Source organism: Camelus bactrianus, chromosome 3 (genome assembly GCF_048773025.1).
Source record: "Camelus bactrianus isolate YW-2024 breed Bactrian camel chromosome 3, ASM4877302v1, whole genome shotgun sequence".
Taxonomy (NCBI): Eukaryota; Metazoa; Chordata; class Mammalia; order Artiodactyla; family Camelidae; genus Camelus; species Camelus bactrianus.
The window spans coordinates 61209905-61232998 of record NC_133541.1 but is presented as its reverse complement, the minus strand read 5'-3'; the positions used below and the strand labels follow the sequence as shown (position 1 = coordinate 61232998).

The 23094-nt window shown below is 36.4% G+C and overlaps 1 protein-coding gene across 15 annotated transcripts in view; it reads left to right on the top strand.

The window, feature by feature from the left end:
• The window catches only part of MEF2C (myocyte enhancer factor 2C), a 162194-nt gene that overhangs the window by 71769 nt on the left and 67331 nt on the right, over positions 1–23094 (top strand). For all 15 annotated transcript variants that reach the window (XM_074360348.1, XM_074360338.1, XM_045522213.2 and 12 more), the window contains one exon: positions 16921–17124. In XM_074360348.1, the coding sequence (XP_074216449.1) occupies positions 16921–17124 (204 nt within the window). The remainder of the gene's footprint in view (positions 1–16920; positions 17125–23094) is intronic.

The following is a 23094-nucleotide window of genomic DNA, read 5'->3' as shown; positions in this document are numbered from 1 at the left end:
TCCCTCAAATAAAGGCACTCTATCTCTCCTACTGTGCCTTCCTATCTTCCTGGACCTGCAAATGAGACTAGGACTGATTTGTGGCTTAAAATTTTTTGTTGCTACCCATGTATAAATTACAATGAATAGAAGTTGTTGTTTATGCCATCAAGGCCACTATGCCATTAAGAGGTAAAAAAAAAACTTCTTAGATTTTCAGGTTTTACTCCCTTAAAGTATTATATTTGAGGTACATATGACAAACTATTTTTGGCTGAAAATTGATCTAGAGAGTCAAAAATGCTAAGATTTACGATGGGTTCTTTCAGTATTTTCCTGCACATTGTTTATTGCTATGGGTCAGGCCAAAAAGCAGTAATTCTGTCAATATAAAGCCACTTTTAGTGGGGAGGTGGTAATAGCTCAAGTAGTAGAGCACACACTTAGCATACACGAGGTCCTGAGTTCAATCCCCAGTACCTCTGTTAAGAGAAATAATTAAATAAATAAACCTAATTACCTCCTCCCCCCAAAAAACTAAAAATAATAATAAGTGAATTAAAAAACACTGTATATTTTAATTGAATCATAGCTTGAAATTGGAATTAAGACAGAAACATTGATCATCATACCACTGAGCTTTTAGACCCTGTTGTTTGGACTAGCACCTGTTTTGGGTGAAGTCAAAAATTATATGAATTATCACCTTCACTTCATGAATAAAGCCAAGTTGTTTTTAGATTCATGAAATTTATGGTATCTTCCTTTCTCTTACAAAGACAAAAGAAAGTTTTTGCAGGTTGAATTCATGAGCTTTCATTATGCTTTATAAAAGAACGTAAACTCACACAGGCATGTAAGAATTTTAACACCGTACTTCTGAGCTAATAATTGAACACTTTTTCTTAATTGAAATATAGTTGCATCTACAGTCGCTGTTACTGTCACCCATGTTAGAAATCCTAATAACTTAGCAGAAAAATTATTTAAATTCAGTATAATCTTATCTTTTTTTAATCTTGAAGAATTCCTTGATTTTATTCTATAGAATTTAGGGTCTGTGTAGTCTTTTTTCCTCTGGTCTTTAGGTTCAGTTGGCCTTTTAATTCAGTACTCTTAAATGGAATTAGTAAAATTGAAAGCTTTCATATTTTAATATGTTGAAATACATATTATTTTAAATGGCTATTGATAATCTTAAACAGCCACCTTACTTATAAATACTTGTCATGCACGCCTCTCATCTACTACAAGTGTCATCATCCTAAGAGCCATTTGGGAGAAAGCCTAAAAGATGTGGGTCACTTCTAATAATCACCACCAGCAAACCTGCAACAGCATGTAATGTGAAGTGAGGACGCTTCCCGAACCTAGGCTCCCTTTAAAGTATGTGTTCACGTGTTGAAAAGAAAAACGTTAACTGCTTTGCCCTTTTTGAAGCTTCCCCCACTGCAGACTCCCTAAGAGAACCTCACACAATGGCTCACTGTCATCTTTTCTTAATAGCAGTAAAAGCCTGCCCTGCCATTGCAGGTGTTTATTTGACTCTACAGAGAACAGGGTGTGTTTTTACAGAATAAGAAATACTGACGTAGTGTGAAATGAAATATTACAGAGCTGATGTGATAAGTTGTATATCATTAAGAAATAAAAACTGTGGTAAAACAGAGCAGCTGACTGTTTAAATTGAATTTTGCCCTTACTTTATCTTCCATTATGGCAGTAGGCAACAGCTAAAATTCAGAAACTCCGATTGTATACATAGAATAGTTTAGGAGAGGGGAAAAATTAACAGCTTGTTTTATTTTTTTAAAGATTTTCCAGAGTCTCCAAGTTTCTGAAAACTACTTATTTCTCAATCTCTAACCTAAACAAGGTGGATTTGTTAAGCTAGTATATAAAAACAATAAAATCATAAATTGTCAGTTTGTCTTACAGAAATTTTCAGATAACTTAGAAGTAGCTGCGTGTACCAAGAACTACGTATATACTATAGCATTTAATCCTTGTTAATTCCATTTACAGCCGAATAATTCATTTATTTGTTAAATCAACAAATACCATTTGTTGATACCATTTGTTGATAACAAATACCATTAAGCATTCGGCAGTAAACAAGAAGGGTCTCAAGCAGCTTATTGTCTGCCGCAGAAACCAGCAGGCTTTTTCTCTAAAGGTCCAGATAGCAGGTATACAGTCTCTGTCTGGACTCCTTGGCTCTGCTCTAGCAGCAAAAGCGGCGACGTGGAAACACATACATGAACGAATGTGCCTGTGTTTGAAGGAAACTTTACTGGCAAAACCAGGGGACAGGCTGGATCGGCCAGTGGACCATAGTTTGTGTCCCCCTGGCCTGGTGGAATGAACCAGACGCGGAATGTGCAAATATGCAACAGAACCTTATTTCATCTGTGCTATGAATGAAACTGTCCAAGTGCTGTAAAAGAATAACAGGAGGTGCTTTATTTGGATTGGGGATGGGAGAAAGACCTCTCTGAGGGAATGCTGAAAGATGGAAGCTAAAAGATAATTCAGAGTGAGGCAGGTGACAGCGTTCCAGAGGGAACAGTGTTTGCAGAGCTCCTTCAGAAAGGAAAGAACATGTTAAGGAGTCGAAGGAAAGCCTGTGGAACTTGAGCCTGGTGTGGATGACTTCACAGAGAAAAGAGGAAAGATTTCAATGCTAGGCAGGGCCCAGATCATGCAAAGCTTTGAAGTTAGATAGTTAACATTAGCAGGGGGCCAGGATTTGAGCCCACATCTTTCAGATTCAAAAACAAGCTTTTCTCAATTATGTCATGCTGCATTGTGTATAATAGAATGGCTAAGGACATGGTCTTATGTCATTGTTTTCGCCAGTTACATCATGCTGCATCCAGTACAATATAATGGTAACGAGCATGGTTTTTAGAGGCGTGCAAACCTCATCCTGGGCCTGGTGCTACAACCTGTTAACTGTGTGATGTGCCAGCAAGTGACTTAACCCCTCTGAGCCTCATCGTTTCCCTCTTTAGCAGAGGGAAGATTGAAAAATAGTACCCACTTCATTGGGTCATTGAGATGATTAAATTGAAGGATAAATGTAAAGCACTTAAAGTAATAATAAGCCCTCAGTAAGCTTACCTGTTAGCTATTCCTGTTACAACTCGCACTCTAAACCATTAGCTATTATAGTTAGTGTGATTTCTATCAAAACAACTCCTCTGCTGTGTAGCACCTGAAATAATGTTACCTGAACCTTCATTTCAAGAGGATGCTACCTTAAAAAGGTATCAGGGAGATGGAAGGAACAGTGGAACAGAGTAGAGCTGGAGCAGAAAGAAGTGTTTGGAAGCTAACAAGGGACAAGAGAATGACTTCAGAGCGAGAGCCAGCTGATGGCAGAGGCTGGCCTGGGGAGAGGGGAAGTCACACAGAGCGTTCACAGAGCAGGACTTGTGACAAGGATGAGGAGTAGTTTCCCAAGTCTCTGCTTGTGGGACTTATTTTCAGATGTGTTACTGACCGAATTATTTTGAACTACGTATTACCGTTTTTATCGCTTCTAGCTTCCAGCTTATCCTCACATCTGCATTTTTTGTTCTTACCTGTGAGTTAGCTTCATCAATTACACAATAATCTTACCTTCCTTCGTATGGTACCAGTTTTCACTACGCTCCTGAAACAGCCAGATTTTTAAATAAGTTCTGTCCTCGTATGACTCCTTTTACAAACAGAATATACTTAGACATCTGTTCTCTCTGTTATATCAGGAAGAAAGATATATGAAAATTAGGCATGCTTAACCTAAATTTGTATGTTTATATTTAAAATTTTCAGCTTTCCCACTTTGAAAGTATAGGAAAGGTAAACCTGAATTTATTTGTGTGCCTTGTTATAAAAAGACATTTAAATATTTGAATAACTATCAGAGAGAAGTATTTGTCAAATAACATGCTTAGGGACTAATATCGTTGAGTTAAGGAAAAAAGACTTTTGAATGTCTTAAGTTCTTTTCTTCCGTCAGATCTGGCACATTAACAGTTTTTGCCAGCAAACAAAATTTTCTGTAATTATCAAAGTAATAACTGGAGCACAAGTTAAAGACAATTAGCAACATTCTCCTGTTAATAGAACAGGAGAATCCCCTCATGACTGAAAAGAATTCGGAGTTCATAGCTGTCAAATTTTCTGTCTTCCCTTCTCTTATGTTCCTACCTCTGTTTCTTTACCTGACTTATGAATTATTTGAAATGGGCTCAGAAAAAAAAAGCTGGAGAAGTAGGTTCAGTGTAGATACAACCTCTGACAGGTTCTACATACTGAAACTAAACTAAACTAAACCTGATACTTTTTAAACTAAAATGAAGGAGGGAAGGCAATAGCTCACTAGTAGAGCACATGCTTAGCATGCATGAAGTCCTGGGTTCAATCCCCAGTACCTCCATTAAAAATAATTAATAATAATAATAATAATAACAACAACAACAACAACAATAATAATAATAATAATAAATAAATAAATAAAGTGAAAAAAGAGAAAAAAATTTCAGTGGACTTTTTGCTGTAACATTCCTTCAAGGTGATATCCAGAATATCGGTAAATAAAAGGGCTAATTACAGTTCTAAACTTAAGAGTTACAGCCTACTAACCTAATATGAAATTTGTTGAAATGGAGAGGGATTCAACTCTAAATGTGAGGAACTGGGTAATAGAGAAATACAGATAAATTGCTTCAAGAAAATAATTTTGTGATGAATTCTAAACCGTGAGTTAAAGGACAGAGTTATCCAGCCGTACAGTTTTGTTTTGTCTTCTCCACAAACAGAACTTCCAGACTTGTCAGCTGCTTGTATGCAAATACATATTATTTGACGAGAAATTATGCTTTAAATATTAAAGATGAGTTATCTGTGTTAGTCAATGAATATCTGGAACCTTATTTCAAATCAAGTGAATAACAAGTTCAATTGGTGCAAAAGTATTAATTTTTCTATCTCTAAATCCAAAATAAACCTGCAGATAACCTCATAATGATGATCATTTTACCCTTTCTCCCCTAGTATCATTTCTTAACAGCTGACTGCCTCCCCTAAATTCATATTAAAATTTTCATTAAGCTAATTTTATAAAATATGTAAATAAATAAAATTAGGGTATATCATAGTAATATATTAGGACATCTCAGAATTGAAATGTAGGGTGTATGGGTGCACCCTGTGCATGTCTACTTAAAGGTGCCCTGTACGTATAAGTTATATCATTCTTTCATTAATCCTATAATCACCAAGGGGGAAAGTTTTTGTTCAGAGTTATTGGTGATTGAAAAACTGAAAAAGAAAACCAGAAGGGAAAAATGACAAGCTATACCTTTGTGAGATTCCAAATCAAAGAAAGCAGTAGCCAGAGTGCTGACTGTATGTTTAACAGCTGTGACATCAAGCCATTCCTTTCTATTCTATTCCTAGCAACGTAAGAACAATTCATAAGTGGTCTCCCCACACTATAGTTGAATCATAGAAATAGTGGACGACACACTATACATCCCATGTGGTATGTGACATTTTACACTTACACCGCTAGATCTGTTCCTCTACTGCCAAAAAGGTATTGTCATAACTGCCATCAAATTTCTCATTAGCTTTCCTTTAGTGGGAAATCCAAGAGAATCCAAAAAGTTCACAAGGATGAAAGAGTAACTCTTCCTCTAGAATTCTGTCACTGCATTTAAGAAATAAGCTGATCCTTGAACTTGGGGGCCTCAAGATTTTTTGCTGTTTTGTTCTGATTTGTGTATCTCATATCATTTCTATTTAAAACTAATTTTTGTAAGTTCCAGTGCTTTAATGAACTTATTTACAAAACAGATACAGACTCACAGACATAGTAAACAAACTTACCGTTACTGGGGTGGGGAAGGGAGTGGGAAGGAATAAATTAGGAGTTAGAGATTTGCAAATATTAACTACTATATATAAAATAGACTTTTAAAAATTCTTCTGTATAGCACAGGGAACTATATTCAATATCTTGTAGTAACCTATAATGGAAAAGAATAGAAAGTTGACAAGGAATGGCACCTTCCACCTCTGAAGGCATGCACACACACCTTTCTCTTTGCTACAAATCCCCTTTTGCTTTGCAAATGCACAAACTATATATGACATTGTATTACTGAGAAACCAACACTAAAAATATTAACATTATAAATAGACCACATAAACCAAGAGGTTTCTTCCAAACTGTAAAGAACATGTTGCTGATTGTTTCAAAAGCCATGTCCTTTGAAGTCTAGACTCCTTTAACGTTGTAATTTATTCACTTAAAATGAGCTTCTTTGAAAATTATTATAATAAAAGTATTTTTAAAGTTTACATCCCAACATACTCTTACTGAAAACAATTGGACCCCCGCCCCCGCACTGCGAATAATGTCTTTGGTTAAAAAAATAATAACAAAATTAAAGTAAATGAAATTTCCATACTATGGAGTATGTATTTGTGTTTCTTTTGTAATATGTTGGACCACTAATAGGAATAAGAGAACCACTCAAAATGTTTGGATATTTGACTTTTAATTTTCAGTTAGAATAGTTTAGCTTAAGAAATCACTAACATTTAAATAACATTTCAACAAATGTAACTGTTTGGAAACTATAACAGAGACAGCCTCCTGCCTTCTGTCTTGCAAGGATTGATTTGGAAGGCCCTGAGGGAGAAAATATTGGAGTTAGGAGGTAAAACTGAAGCCATTGTGGAAAGGAAGAAGTTACACTCTTCCTGTTATGACAGGAAACATAGACAAATGTGCTTCCTGAGCATTTGCTCAGCAGGGAATGAAGTAGTCTTTGACCTTTACCTTAGGTACATTTCGGCTTTGTTCAAGTAGTAAACATGTTTTTGCCCTAAAAATATTAATCTGGTTTGATTCTTCTCAGATTCAGATTATCTATCTCATGCATATGAGGTATAGAGAAACAAGTATTTATTTCATGACTGCATCTACAGATTGGATTTGGAATGTAAATCAGCCCTTTAACAAACCAAGCAGACCTGAACAGCACAAAAATTAAAAACACATTGTGTTGTAGTCTTCTCTTTTTAAAGTCCAAAATATTCTTAGGCTTAAAAATGGACTACAATGAAATCTTAAATCCTAAATTTAATCATGACAGCTCATCCTGCTTCCTTTTCCTCGTGTACATAAATATATCAAATATCAGCTATGACAAGTTTTAAAATCCAGACTCTGAGTTTGTTAATAAGCACTCAAGCTTATTAACATTCATTCAATTATTTAATTGTAATCTAACCCCATTGTTTATCGGTTTTCCTCAAAATAGTGTGCAATGCACAAGATTTAAAGTTTTATTTTGGGGTTTGGAGTGTTGACTTAGGGTGAGGGTTCGGTTTGGTGGAGTTCTAAATTCCACATTCTAAGCCCCCTATTTTAATCCTTTTATTGTGTTCAGAATTTTAGGAACTATACCGCTTAAAAACCCTTTGGAAGTCCCACTACATTGCAGCGAAGTGCAGCTCAATTTGCTGGAGGCTAACAAGGACAATAGTCCTCTTTGCAGCAGAACACACTGCTGTCTCATCCTCGCAAGTTATGCTGGAGGGTTACAAGCACATGGTAGCAGTCTGCTTGAAAGAGTCCCTCACTGCTCTTTAAAGAGCCTTTCATTTATGATGGCAGGCCCCGTCATTGGATAAAGGAGCGCTTGTCCAGAACACAAGTCTGCAGCGGGGCTACTTCCTCCCACCGAGAGTAATCATCAAGCCGAAAGCTCGCAAGCCTTCCTAATGACAGACTGAATTAAACAAAATAAAATTGAAGAGGAATACTTTAGAACAGTTGCACCATTACTTACTGTCAGGAGCAAGCCCGGGGAAGAAAAAGAGCATTTAAAAGGGCATTTCCCTTTTTTTCAATTAAAGATTGTCGTTGCAGACTCTTGACTCCATCCCTAACCCTTTAAACACAGAGGAAGACCTAGTGGCTCTGGATTAGAGAGCGCATTGTGTCTATGAACTGTCCATCTTGTCGCCCATTAGTCACTCCGTTTCCTTAATGGAAGGAAACTGAGAGATTATCTAGGCTGTGGGTGAGGAGGAGTGGATCGAAAATATTTTCATAGGATGACTGTTTTATTCATCATGGCTGTATGTAGACATGAAAAAAAAACTGATAAAACCTCAAAACTTTGAAAATAGATTTAGCTGGATGTATTTGTCCCAAATGCATTCTAAAACAAAGAAACCGATACTACTTTACGAGTTAAAGAAATGAGTAAAACTACTCATTGAGCAGTTCAGTCAAGAGCAGGCTGAAAGAATGCTGACTGCTGGGGAAAAGTATTGGAGACCAGACATAAAATTACCTTTGCTTCCCTCAGCAACGCATCGGAAGTCATTTACAGTTAGGCCTCAGTTATTCTCATAGATTTGAGTAGCTGTTGTCTCCAAAGGCCTTTTTCTTTCATTTATTCTTTCCTGTAAGGTGCATGGACTCCCACAGTTAAAATATGGCAGGAAAGTTCTCCTGAGGTGACTTTATGAATGGAGCCAGGATTGGGAGGGTGACCGGAGGAGGCCTGCGTGTGGCGTGGAGACTTGTTAATAAAATGCCCTTTCCGTTACACAGTCATCTAACTAATTTCCCTGCCCTGTGGGAAGGGATACAGAACTTGTCCTCTGTTTTAGAAACTGTCATTTACATGCACTGTGTGTAAATCCAAGACCCACCTTTTTTGTTCTGGCTGTAAACAGACTTGTATTTGCTACCAGCCAAATCGCTTCGCATTTTGTGAAGTTAAAATAAACATCCATAAATATAGAACTAGTGTGTGCCCACTAGTGCAGGCGTGTGGTTCTCACTGGCTTTAGTGGGAATGTCTGGAGGTCTGAGGGCAGAGGTGGCTGCAGGGTCCACACAAAGGGTGCTTTGGTTTATTGTCAGAACCTAGAAACCAACTTCTTAATTTTAGTATTACCAGTATCATTATTTTTTTTTACTTTAGCCTAGAAAGCTGTCCTTAAACTAGTTAATAAGTTATGCTGTCCTCTGCTTGTCCTCATCAGAATTGCTGACCGTTCCAAATGTACCTATATGTTGCTTGATGAATGTTTGACGGAGGCCATGCTGTGCTGAACTTCAGCCCCTGAAATGCATTATCTAAAAGAGGGAAGGAACCCTGACTAATGGAAAGAAAGATGGATTTTGTGTGGAGAGGGTTCTATTTCTAGTTGATCCAGGGACTAGTTTCGTGACCCTGGACAAGGCAATTCACGTCTTTGTTTACAGTATCATCTGAGAAATGGGGATGATAAACTGTGCTAAATAATAACTTCAAAGAGACACTGTCAAATGTAGCAAGATAACTTAAAAAGTCTTTGAACTTTTTAGAAAGGTCACCAAAGTCAACATTCTTATCTAAAAATTAGAAAAAATATGATATGCTCCAATTTCACCAGCAAACCCACACACAAAATTTTACCCACTCTAATTTTTCTTCAATTCAGTTTTACCAAATTTTTACTATAAGTTAACATGACAAAAAAGAAAAATAACTATGTGAGATTTTCCTCTCACAAACTTGCATTAACACAGTGTGAGCATGCATAGAAATTCATTTTCAGCCATTCTTTTTGGATTGCAAAAAAAAAAAAGAGTAATTCTTCCATGCATCTGTCCATTCATTCATTCAACAAATATTTGTTCTGGGACTTCAGGTTACAAGAACAGACAGGAGATGTTCAAGGTTTTCAAGGAAAGCTTGAGGTCTAGTTGAGAGAGGAACTCTAATCGAAACATAATAATGGTAACACAAGTTGGCAGGTCTGAGGAGAGCAGTCTTTTCAGTATGTAACAAGAAGTGACTGAGCCTGCTGCGTCCGAGAGAAAATATTGCTGCCTGTCTTGTGTAGTGTTTCACAGTCAACAAGTCACTTACACTTGTGTGTTCCTAAGTTTAACTCTTATAACAGCTCTGTAAGATGGCTATTATCACCTCCATTTTATGGGTGAGGAAACTGGGGTTTGGTAAATTTACCCAAGGGCACACAGCTCATTTATGGTAGAGCTCAGACTTGCTGTTTAATTCCCATGTTTTTGCTTCCACGCCACACCACCCTGATAACTATGCTTATATACTTACTGCTTCTTTTAAAATATTTTAATAATGTGGATATGCTATTTTATCAATCTGGACAGCTATTTTTCTGTACATTTTCAGCACTATACATAAATTACTAGTGTCTACTCAAATTCTTTATAGTCTTTATCTCTTCTAACTATTAAAAGAAAGTGACCCAGTTTTATTTCTTGGAATATGGAAATTAGAGGTGACTATGATAACATACTGATGAGACTGGGTAACAAAACACAAGACATTCTATTAGAGTGAATTGCAGAAATAGAGTTCTTGTTTTAAACCAGATTGCCATTCACTAATCCTCCCCTTGACCCAAAAGTCTTTGCTACTGAGGCATAGAATCTGAATATGTAAAATCTGGAATAAATACTTTAAAGGTCTCTAGTCCAGTTTCCTGTTTAGTTCAGGGATGCCGTCTACACCTTCCTTGATACGCAGCTCTGCTTGAACATGTTCAGAAATAAACTGCCTCTTACTTCACAAGAGTAGATCCACTCTTCAGTTCTCATCACTAGGTTTTCTCCTGTTTTGAACCTCTCTATGATTTTGCACAATGCTTTCTAATTCTGATCTATAGAACAAAACTCATCTGCCTCTTCACATGGCCACAGTCTTCAGATCTTGGAAATCCGTGTTTGGCATTTCACTTTTAACTCTGTTTTTCTGGGTCAAACATTCCAGATTCCCTCAATCATTTCTCATGCAAAATTGTTTTCAGACAGACCCTACATCAACCTGTTTGCCATCCTATAGACACTCTAATTTTGTTAGTATCGCCAATATCTTCTTAAAATTCTCAGAGCTGAATATAATACCAGAGATTAGTTAGTGCTGACTAACAAAGAGACCATTAAGATAGTTAATTCCCACTATGGAACATTCTGACTTTAGATCCTTTCCCCCTAAATCAGCTATCACTCTAGTTTTTCTCCAACTTGAGCTCATGTAATTGCTTTTTTTTTTTAATGTGAACAAAGACTTTAAAATTACCTCTGGTTCATCTTGTTGTTTGTGACCCAGCTTTCTATTCTATAGAGAGAGCTCTGTATGGATAGAGACTCTATTGGCTTATCTATTGGCTTATCACCCAGCTTTATGTTATATGCAGATCTGATAAGCATGCTGTCTACATCTTCATCTAAACCAATGATAAAAATGGTGCCTGGGACAGGAAAGTTATTGAACTCTGTGGCCCTTGCAAGAAACTGTCCTTAAACTTAACATTGATCAATTAGTTCATATTTAAATCATCTAAATTACTGCCAGCCAGTTTCAGATCTATAATATTGTGATGAGCATTCCATCAAATACTCTGCCAAATACATGTTCTTTGAAAACCTGAACTCATTAGAAAGTTCAGTAAATTTTTGCTCAACAAATGCAATCATTCCAAACTCTTAGATCCTCTCCCTTTACCTCTGTATGTTGTGATAGTAAAATTCAATTTTTATCTTCACATTTTTCTATCCTTCATAATGAGTCATCTTGGTAAGGAATAAAGACCACTTTTCTCTGAACATTTTGAAATATATTTTTCTTGACGTCTTTTTTCTTGACATACATATTTCTCTCCAGACATTTTCCAACTTCTCTGTTACAGACTCCAAAATGGTATAATTACTTTCTTTTAAGACTTCCATTACTAACATGTTAAACTTTTTAGTAAAACAAATATATATACATATATATATATAAAATATATATCTAAAGTCTCTTATTTTTGAGATTGAATTGTCAGAAAGCATCTACTTTTAGCAGAAAATTGTATTGTAACAGTCAGAGTTTAAAATAGAGTATTTCCATTCCATAATGCACTCCTTCAGCAAATGTTCATTGAGTGATCAGAGTCTGTGTGAGGCCAAAGGTGGGGTCTCCAGGGAACGCCAAAGTCGGTAGGCGAGGGACACTCACAACCAACCAACCAATTCTGTAATATTAGAATAAGTCTCATAATAAAAGTTAGTAAAAAGTTCCAGAGGATGACAACGAGGGAGGAATGGGTGTTATTTGAATGTGACAATGAAAGCTTCATCAAAGAAGCTGGCATTCAAACGTGGCCAGATGGAATGGGGGAGGGACGTAACAGCGCAGGGTAAGAAATAACCAATATGGTAGGTTTCACTTCACAGTCATCTTGATTGGGTTAACATCTACTGTTATTTTTCTTGCTCAGCCTAGAGAAAAGCTTGGTCAAAAACAACTGAATTCACGCAACTCTAGATAAAAGTATGAGTTCAGATGATTACATATGACTGAAAATACAACACTATTAACCAAGCAATATATTTTGATTCAAATAGAGGAAATTCCTTTTAAGCATTAAGGAATTCAGTGACTAATTTTTCTCCAGCCACAAGGAAGAGACATGAACAAGGGAAATATAGATATTAGAAGCCCCATCACCTGGCACCGATGTGGCATGGAGAACGTTCTGTCAGTATTGCTTGGCACAAAGTTTGCCGTGTAGAAAATGCTCAGTAAAAACTGCTTCAGTTACTTTGATGTTTCTGTAAATTGATTTTCCTTATTTCTTTATAACCGCATTATATGGAGCTGTGTTTAATGAACCTGCCTTTTCTCAATTTCAAATTCTAATTTCAGTTCCTGATTTGTACCTGATAAGTTCTAGAGTAACTGTCAGTGTGAGATATCTGATGCCTGCCTTTGTGCTAGGATTTAAAACTCGAGGTTAATATAAAACTTAATGGTGAAGTGTCTTAATAAAACATCATCATTACATTTAGGGCTGTTTCAAGAGGTAAAGAAAAAAACATAAAATACTGAATGTTTATGCAATAATCCTGCTTTCCATACATATATTACATATGAAGTCTCTTTAATTTTGAAAACTAAGCATAAATTATAGTGCCCACTTAAATAATACTGGCTTTATCCCTTCTCGGTGCACTTTGATTAATGGAAACACTGGAAAAGAGCATCTCTTTGCTTAACTACTACAAAAACAGTTTTCCATCTCTCCTCAGGTTCGAAATACATTATTGAAATAGAAATGGACTTGTCCCCATTAGAAACTATTGTCAAGTTATGAAAATGTAATCATTACAATACATTATTATATTTAAGTATAAAAGCTCTGAACTGCAGTCTGTGTCATTGAGTGGCATATTTTAAACGAAGAGTAATATCCCAGTTCTCTTCAGAAAGCTTAATGCTGAAAAACAATTTTATCTAACTATGAACAATGAGAAAAAGCATTATAAAATACATTTTGAGTATGCTATGAAGAATATGAACATAATACAGAATTAAATTTAGCACAATTAAGAGTAGGTTTTGAAGATATTTTCTTAAATGCTTTAATATAGTCATCATCATTTCATTTTGCAGTTTTAATGAAAAGAAGCTGTATGTGCTGACTTTTTTGACAGGTATTATTAAATAAGCATGCATTATCCAGCAGCCTATTTGGTTACACAAAAGTTGAGGAGTACCTAAAAGTAAACACAAATAGTGGCTTTAATGATATTTCTGTGCTGAAATGTACTTTGATGGTGAGTGTTGTAACGTGCTAAATTCTGAGGTTTGAGTACAACAGAAACCATACTGTATTGAGACGTTCCACCTACAGTTTGTGGTCATGAAAGTCTGGTTAAAAGTGGTTTTAGATACATGAAAGTATTTCGGGTCAGTGCCTTACTGTATTGAACCTACTCTGAAGCCTATTTCACTAGACAAAATAGCAATGTGCAGGTGTATTTGCATAACTAAACTGCATCTAAGAGAACTATTAAGAGACATTTTGTGTAAATCTGTGTAATTAGTGATGATACTTTTTATCCATTCCAAAAAGATAGTCTTTATTTAGCTCATCCCTAATACCAGTCATGACTCATCTGAATGAACCAGGATTTTAAAAGTTTCTAAAGTAGTATGATGATCAGACGGGAAAATAAAACACTAGCTGTATTTTATTAGAAGCACTTTAGTAAGGCAATCAATAAACATAAAACAGAAGGTGAGACATTGGCAATTATTACAAAGAAAAATTATGCAAGTTGAAATGTAAATAACATAATCTGAGTACGTACTGACTAGCTGATGTGGGCTGGTGAATATCTAAATGCTGTATTTTCCAAAGAATGAGCAGTTCATAGTTCAGCTTTATCTTTCTGTCAGGAATAGTAAGATCCTCAAATAGTATTGATGAGTAGACTCTTCAAGCCACCAGGACAGTTATATTTTGTAAGTTCTTTTTTTCCTCTGAGCCAACTGGGATTTACTGAGCTTCTACTTTGAACACCAAGCTTGGTACTGTACATGTGTTATTTTATATAATCCTCACCACAACCCTAGGAGTAGGTGTTATCTCCATTTTATAGATGAAAAATCAAACTTGGAGAAAAATCAGATTTGAAGAAGTTAAGTGAATTTCTCATGACTAGTAAATAGGTCGGCTTTCAAACCTAGGGTCCCCTGAATTCAAATCCCATGTTCTTCCCTTTCTGTTATGCCACCTTCGGTGAAGATGTGAAAAAAGAACAAATAATTATTAAGTAGGGTATACATTTATCTTTTTAAAATTCTACTTATGAGTTGCTAAATAAAAATTTGCCAAGGAAAGTTATCACAATTTTATATAACATACATCAGTTTGATATTTCTAAAAACCAAGTAATAGTTTTCCGTATTTAGTTTTTTACACTACAGATCCTTACTGTGGGCCCATATGTCTGCTGTTCTAGGAACTCAGCATACAGCAGTGAGCAAAATAAAAACGGTACATTTCCTCATGGAACATACGCCATAGCGGAAGAGATGGACGTTAAACAAATGATTACACACAAAAGTATACAAATTATAAAATATAAGTGCTATTAAGAAAAAATAAAGGATAGTAGGTAAAACAACAAGTATTAACAGAAGTGTAGAGGAATGAGGAGACCAGGAAGTCAGCTTTTCTGTCTGCTTGTCCACCCACAGTTCCTGTCAACACATTTGTTTAGGTGTGTGGGTCAGGGTGGGGAGGTTCAAAGTCCACTCGGTGGTCTCTAGTTTGGCTGACTTCATTTATGGTGAGGTGAGGGACCCAGGAAGGGGAGCAAATTCGAAGCACAAGATGAGCTTGGGCTTTAGGGGTTTGAGATTCCTAGAACATTCAGACAGACACCAGACTAGAGGGCATCCATTGGGTCTCTGGAGAGGAACAGAAAGATAAGGAGTGGGAATCTAGATTTAGGAATTACACAGAAATAGGTAGTAGATAAAACTGAGCGGGCCTCTGCAAGATGGGTTGGATTTGAAGGTGAGAAAAAAATTTAAATAGTCGCTTTTGAAAATAATAATAAAGTCATTCAGCATTTGCCAGGGAATTGGAGATGCCTCAAAAACCTGCTTCTGAAGAGTGATGGTAAGCGCTCCTCAAAATAAACAAGGAAGCAAGGAAATAAACATTCTGTCAGCAGTAAGTTTGGGAAGCAGGTTAAAATTTAAAGGTTTCTCAGCCTTTAATATACCAATGTGCCTCATTTTCCAAAAGCATTGGACCATTGAACTTTCTGTCTTAAGGAGTATTTTATAGAAATAATACTCTACAAAAGACTTGCTGGGAAACACTGTACCATGTAAAGACTTATAACTAAGAATATTCACGGTTTTTGGTGGGCAGGCTGGAGTTTAATCAAGAGAAGACTGAAATTGGGAATAGTGAAATACGTATTTTCATTCAGTAGCATTGGCAGGTAGAAGTATCTGAAACTAAAGAAAGGAAGCTGTTGTAGCAGCTCATCAAGAAAAGGCAGTGATGTTAGCCACTATATATAAAAACAGATTTGAAAAAAAAAAAACTTTCTTCTGTATAGCACAGGGAACTATATTCAGTATCTTGTAATAACCTTTAATGAAAAAGATGAAAATGAATATATGTATCTGTATGCATGACTGGGACATTGTGTTGTACACTAGAAATTGACACATTGTAACTGACTACTTCAATTTAAAAAGGAAGAAAGAAAAGGCAGTGAGAAGAGTGAGGTTTTGAAAATTGGGATGAATCGAGGAGGGAATGATTTCAGACAGGGAAGTCATCTAGGACAGGAAGCTGATAAGAATGTGAATGATAGAGATGCCTGGGAAATAGATGAGAAAGCGTGAACCTGAGAAACATTTTGAGGGAAGGAATTAGGGCACTTGGTAACAGATTAGATTAAAACAAGAGAAAGGGAAAGATAACAAAACAGTTTCTGGCCTTGGAGAGGAAGAAAGATACACAGAAGAATGAAACCAAAACCCCAACGGTGTTATGGCTAAAGCACTTCCCAACTCCCTGCTGGATTTCTAGAAAACAGAATATAACACTGTCTGAAAGTACAGTCAGATCCCTTCAAGTGTTTTCAGTTAAATGGCATGAGACTAAACAATTTTGAGAATTTTTTAACGCAGATCTAGAATATTATGCCCATAATGTCATGTCCGCTCTTCAAGTGATCAAAAAAAAAAAAAAAAGTTCCAAATTTATAATTAAGAAGTATGCTACCCCTGCCGAAATTAACTTTTTTAATCTTGAATTGCTCAAAGAAACATGTACAGTTCTCTGGTCACCTTCATTAAAATACCCTACATTAAATCTGGCAATTTCACATTTAGCAACAAGCTAGAAATCACACATTTTCAAATTCTAAGCAGAAATTAGTTTTAGATTTATTTGCTTTCCTCCCAAATGTGTTACTGCCCAAGGGCTCTGACAACGACACACTCTGTTTTACAAAGGAAAAATTACTGTTTAAAAAAAAAAAAAATGCTTTTCCCCCCTCTCTTTGAAACACCTGCCTGCTTTTCTTTTTTCCAGGTGACATTTACAAAGAGGAAATTTGGTTTGATGAAGAAGGCGTACGAGCTGAGCGTGCTGTGTGACTGTGAGATCGCGCTGATCATCTTCAACAGCACCAACAAGCTGTTCCAGTACGCCAGCACGGACATGGACAAGGTGCTGCTCAAGTACACCGAGTACAACGAGCCGCACGAGAGCCGGACAAACTCAGACATCGTGGAGGTGAGCGCGCATGCGTGGTTGGTGATCCCCCAACTTCCGCAGAGCCTTGGGTGTTTGGCCCTCCCCTCTCGCTGCCTCCCCCCACACGCAGGCACAACCTTCCTTTTCCCAAGATGTTCATATTCCCACAGGTGCACCCCAGGTTATCACCCCAACCATTACTCCACCCTTTCCTCCTCAGAATGCAAGTAAGAGCAATAGGATAACAGGGAATATGTGAATCTGATCCTGGCTCGGAATCAGGCACCCATGTCAAATTATTGACCTCGTCCTTCTCAAGTCGTCATTGTCCACCGCGGTGTCAGGACACTAGAATTGAGCCAGGGGACGGCTCACCCACATTTTAGATTACCTCTCATAATTTCGTTTAAGTATACGCTAGTTTCCCACCATAGTCAAAAGAAAAAAAAATTTTTTGATGTGCTCACCCCAACTTTACACTTCAGTTTTTCACTTTATATCTCTTCTTCCTAATTCATTCTTCCTAATGTATTCTTGCTGAAAGAGTAAAGACAATTATTCTCCTAGAAATGTTTTTCCCCAAAATTATATCATTTAATATAGAACTGTTAACATACATGGAGTCAGAAATCTGACGAAAATGAATTTCTAAATGTTAACCTCGTGTTTTCTCAAACTTAAGAGTTAAAACAGTGTTTCATTGTGCCAAGAATAAATAAGCATTGTATTGAAACTCAAAAATATTTTTGATTTGTTAGCATAAATAACATTGCCATACAATTTTAAATGCTTCCCACGTGTATTCTATTTAAATGTTATGATCTGATAGTACCCTTCATAAGCAATAAACATTAAACCAAAAAGGAAGTGGTTTTATGTCCCCATCTATTTTCCTCACCTGTCTTATGGTTTCCTAGATTGTGACTACCTTCCCAGAATGAAGAGAACATAAATGTTTCAAAAGTTTGTATTCTCAGTCAGCTTGCCAGAGTACAGGTTGTTCTTGCCATTCCTTAAGCTGGTTCTGTGTTATGAAAAAATCCAGTTCTAACCCTGATCAGATTAATCTACCTCTCATATCCATCTTCTCTTCAAATATGTTGTAATTGTCTAAGATTACTTCTCATTTCTTTGCTTTTATTGAGAAGTTTTAAAACAGTACTGACATGATCAATTTTTTAATTTTTAATTTTTAATTTTTGCCTAATAGGACCAAGCAAATAATTTCAGAGAAACGAAAGTGTAGGATAAGTAGACCTAATGTGGTGTGTGTTTAAAATACTTTCAGGCTTGCATTACTGCACATGTAACTTTTCATTGATGATTTTAATTGTGGACTTACCTTGATCTTGAAATTGAAGATCATTTATAAAACTTACCTACTATATATTTCAGGTAGTATTTTATTGATATACACATGTAAGTGTGCAAATACATAAACAAACATGAAAATGAACAGAACTAGTCAGTTGTCAGATCTCCTAGGTGCTTTCTTGAGTATGTGTTTGTATGTGTATATACATGTGCACACTCACACACATCTAACGTAAGTTCTGAACACAGAACAACTCTATACTCAAAACTCCGTCTCATTACAAAAACCATTACAACAAACATTCCAGGGTAACAGAAGAATTTGAATTAGAATTTGTCATTAAACTTGAACTACTCCAATCTTTAATATGATGTGAAATGCAGTGGAACCATATTAAACTAGTTGAAAATTTGTTGACTTTTAAAATTTGTTTTCTTAAAGGAGTTTAAAAATCTGTAAAATTATCTTCTGAGGGCTTTGCTCAGAAATATACTATGCGGTTTAAAAGTGATTTACAGATTCACATACTCTATAGAGATTTTCATATTCTTGGACAGATGGGTATCTGAGCCAGACTTCTTCAAGGTCATGAAAAGAGCATTGGGTTGAAAGTCAAAGGGCTTGTATTTGTGTTTTTTCTTATTTTTTAAAACTTTTTAAATTGAAGTATAGTCAATTTAAAATGTGTTCATTTCTGGTGTAGAGCATAGTGTTTCAGTTATACATACATATATATTCCTTGTTCTATTTCATTATAGGCTATTACAAGATATTGAATATAGTACCCTGTGCTATACAGTAGGACCTTGTTGTTTATCTCTTTTGTATATAGTAGTTAGTATCTGCAAACAAAGGGCTTGTATTTGAACCCTTGTCTTGCACAATATTACTGTGTGACCAATTAGCTACTTCTAGGGGCTGAAGTTTTCTCATCTCAAAAATGAAGGCATCGAATTTGAAAGTTCTTTGCAATGTAATGCTTTAAAAAGCAAAAAGAGACAAAAGCAGCAATTCCATTTTTATCCTGCACTTAACATCAATAGATTAAAGTTCTGAATCTCTCAAAAAGACATTCTGGGGCTCCTAGACCAAAACTAGAGATGATTTGATTCTTTGGATGAAAATATATGTCTGACACATTGTCGGACTGCCCAGCTCAGCTACCTGAAATGTCACCAGTTTGGCTTTCCCACACTTGAGTAATAACAGAGATGATGGAGAAAGAAATAAAGTGGGACCCCTAAGCTTGATCAAGTTTACACCACAAAAATACATAGAATATTTGTCAAAGTGCAGTTCACTGAAATCGGTATGCTTAAGATACTTGGCTGGTTGGAGGAGGGGTGCGGGTGGGGAGCTGCGTTTATAACACGTCTCACAAGTGATTCTTATACACACTAAGTTTGAAACCCTCTGCAACACTAAGACATAAATTGTGTTGGAGGCTAAGAACCTGTGATACATCAGGGACTTGAGAAATCTATTCTTAGAATGGATCTGACACAAAGTTGAGAGTTAGGGTAGTTTACTACTCCTGGGTAAAATTTTAAATCCTATTTATTTTAATTTAATGGAATACATTTAACTGAGTAAAGTTTAATGAGGAGCATAATATGTTTCATGAAGGGTCATTAGTTTTATATTTCCCATTTGGACCATTACCCCTCTCCCTTAACCCTCTGAAAACAGTTTACTCACAAGAAAAAAAGATTGGCGCAGAGAGAGAAATAATGTGATTCCCAGCATTCAGACTGAAATACAACTTTCTGGGCCCTACCAGAGGAGTACTGCAGGGTCATAGGAAATTGTGGCATGTGAGGGTGTTGAAAAAGATTCCTCCTTTTAGCAGAAAAGCTCTTCGTAATTATCGTGTCTTTGCTTCATAATTAGCACTACTGTTACAATGGCACAAAGACTTACAAAGACTTAATAGACAGACTGAGATCTTTTTTTTTATTATTATAATATAATGCAGCTTGAATATGTGTTTAGATACAATATATAAATATGCCAGATTTAGTAAATGTGTTAAATTTTTAATCCATTGGTTAGGGAAAAAAACAAAAACAGTTATTGTATTAAAAGCACTTCCTTTGAAGAAAATCCATTTTATTTAACTCTGTGACAGACTGGATATTTACCCCAAATGCTGGCTTGTGAGGCTGTTGAAATCCAGTAGGGATTCTGAGGGCACTAAAGGAACTGCCCCTTCGTCTCTTCCACCTGTGTAGTGCTACTTCTGGTTCCCTTACGCTGCCTTCCTACTCTCACAGTTGATGCTGGGCTCTATTCCTGGAATGAGATGCGGGGTTGAGCATTTCAGGATGACCTAAAAATCTCAGCTCTCGCAGGACATGCTATAAGCCTGTAAGGCCATTCCTTGCCTTAACAATGATTCAGCAAGCACCAGTTTATGCTCATCCCTGGTCAAGGGATTCTGAAACAGAAGACAGTCATTCTTGTTAAGGATGTAAAGCATATATAAAAATCAGCTTGGGAACAACTGGAGGGCAGAGGAACAGTAATCTCATGAACATAGGACAAGCTACTGAAAGGAAGGCTTAAGCTAGACAATTTAACAAAACTTTCAGACAGGCCATTGATCACCAGATCATCCCAGGTGATCTTTGGAGTGGCAGAAGTCCCAGACAGTTTACCTCCATATCCAGCACATGTTTTCTAACCACAAAACCCATATGGGAGCGATAATTAGCAACTGGCTAGGAGGGAACCTCTCACCTCTCAGTGACCTAGTCTGGGCCAGTAGTCAAGTGACTAAGTGTGGATATGGAATAAAACACGAGGCCTTCTGCTGCTCCCTAGGAAATCAAAAAGATGGTTGTAACTCCTGAGGAAGGAACCTTTGAGTCTCAGCTCTCTCCATAGATTACTGGCTTTTATTTATTTATTTTTTTCAGATGCCAGGATTGGCAAGAAGAGGTGTGTGTGTGTATGTTTGTGTAGTGGGCGTGGCGGGGGGTGGGGGAAGGTAAGGAGGGGAGAGTAAGAGATGATATATACATGAACTTTTATTTTTTGTCACCTGAATCCTGTTTGGATTTAAAGACGTCTAAGAACAGTACTTCGAGCAAAATATTTGCTTGCACAGTAATAATTAAAGCCTGAATTGGGACTGAAAAGGTCTTAAAATAGCTTATAAACTTGATTGTTCCACAGTGCTATTGAGGTTATCAGTAAGCTAAGATTAAGTTTACATAGGTGGTGAAAATTAAGAGCAATTTTTGTTGGAAAGCAAATGCAGCAAATAGTGGAATCTTTACAAACTCTATTACAAAGTTCAGGAATAGATGTAAAATATAGGAACGTGTCTATTTTACTTGAGCTTTTATTATGTCTAAACCGATTAAATAGGTTCCAATTTTATACTTATAAAAATATAGATGTGTGAAATTATTTTTATGCATGTTTTATAGATGTGTATTACACAGATACTTCTATGAAAAGAAAAAGCACATTCACTTATTTGGTCATTTGTTGAATTTTCATTCTTTCATGCATTCACTAAACGAAGACTGGCTGAATTCCTGCCATGTGCTATGTGCCATGAAATGCCTGGAGACATGAACATTAACAAGGCCCCTCAAGGACTCTTAGTCCTTAAGCTTGCTCACAGGCCAAGCGTGATCTGGCCCTTGCATTTGTCTTCCTCTCTTACCTCTCTTACCTTTTGCTGTGTCCCTCCAGTCAACACCCCCACCAACTCCCACCCTATACTCAAGCCACCTAATGATGTTTATGTCCCTCTACTTCTCCAAACCCTATGTTTTGTCTTCAACATTCCTTACTAGGCCTTGGCTTGGCTTTTCTTTATCCTTCATTCAAGTCAGATCCCAGTTTATACTTTTGGAAAGCCAGCCTTGAAACGCCTCATAACTTGTGTTAGGTGCTCTTCCTATATTATCATTATAATATGTTCTATTTCCCCATCAAAGCACTGTTGAAGCTTTTATTCAATTGCTTGTTCCACACTAGATTTTAAACTCCTGGAGGGCAGGGACTGTGTATATTTTTTTTACCATAATATCTCAAGTGTTTAATGTGAGGTCTAGACTGAGTTAGGCCTTCAGAACCGATTTGTAGAAAAAATAAACAGGGGAAGACAGTTATAACAGGATATATCCAAGTGACTATCATATAACATGTTACTCATTTAAAGTATGAAAAAGTTTTTTATAGCTCTAAGGGAACAGTTCATTAAAGTTTGGTAAGTTTTATCAAAGCGCTATCAAAAACTAAAATAATCTAGATCTGTGCTAATACAGTAGCCACTCACCACATGTGGTTAGTGACTATCAAATGGAACAAGGAAAGACAGAGAACGCATTGATCGTAGAGAAAGTTCTATGAGACATCATCGATCTAGATTGAAATACGGAAAAAGAGGCATTTAAACTAATTTTGTTCTCAAATCAACACCAAGATTAATTCTTCATTATGAAATTCTCCAATATAAAATTCGAGCAGTGCATTTTAGAAGTAAAGAACTGTATATGTATCCTTGAGATTTCAGAACCCAGAGCATAAATGTTCACTGTCAGAAACGCCGATTTGGAACTGAACACTCATCATAAAACTAAAAGCACAATTTACCCCTGAACCAGTAACCACAGAGTCAATCAGTAAACTTTCTACCTGGTCAGGAAGCCCTCACAAGTTGTCCAGCTGACACGGAG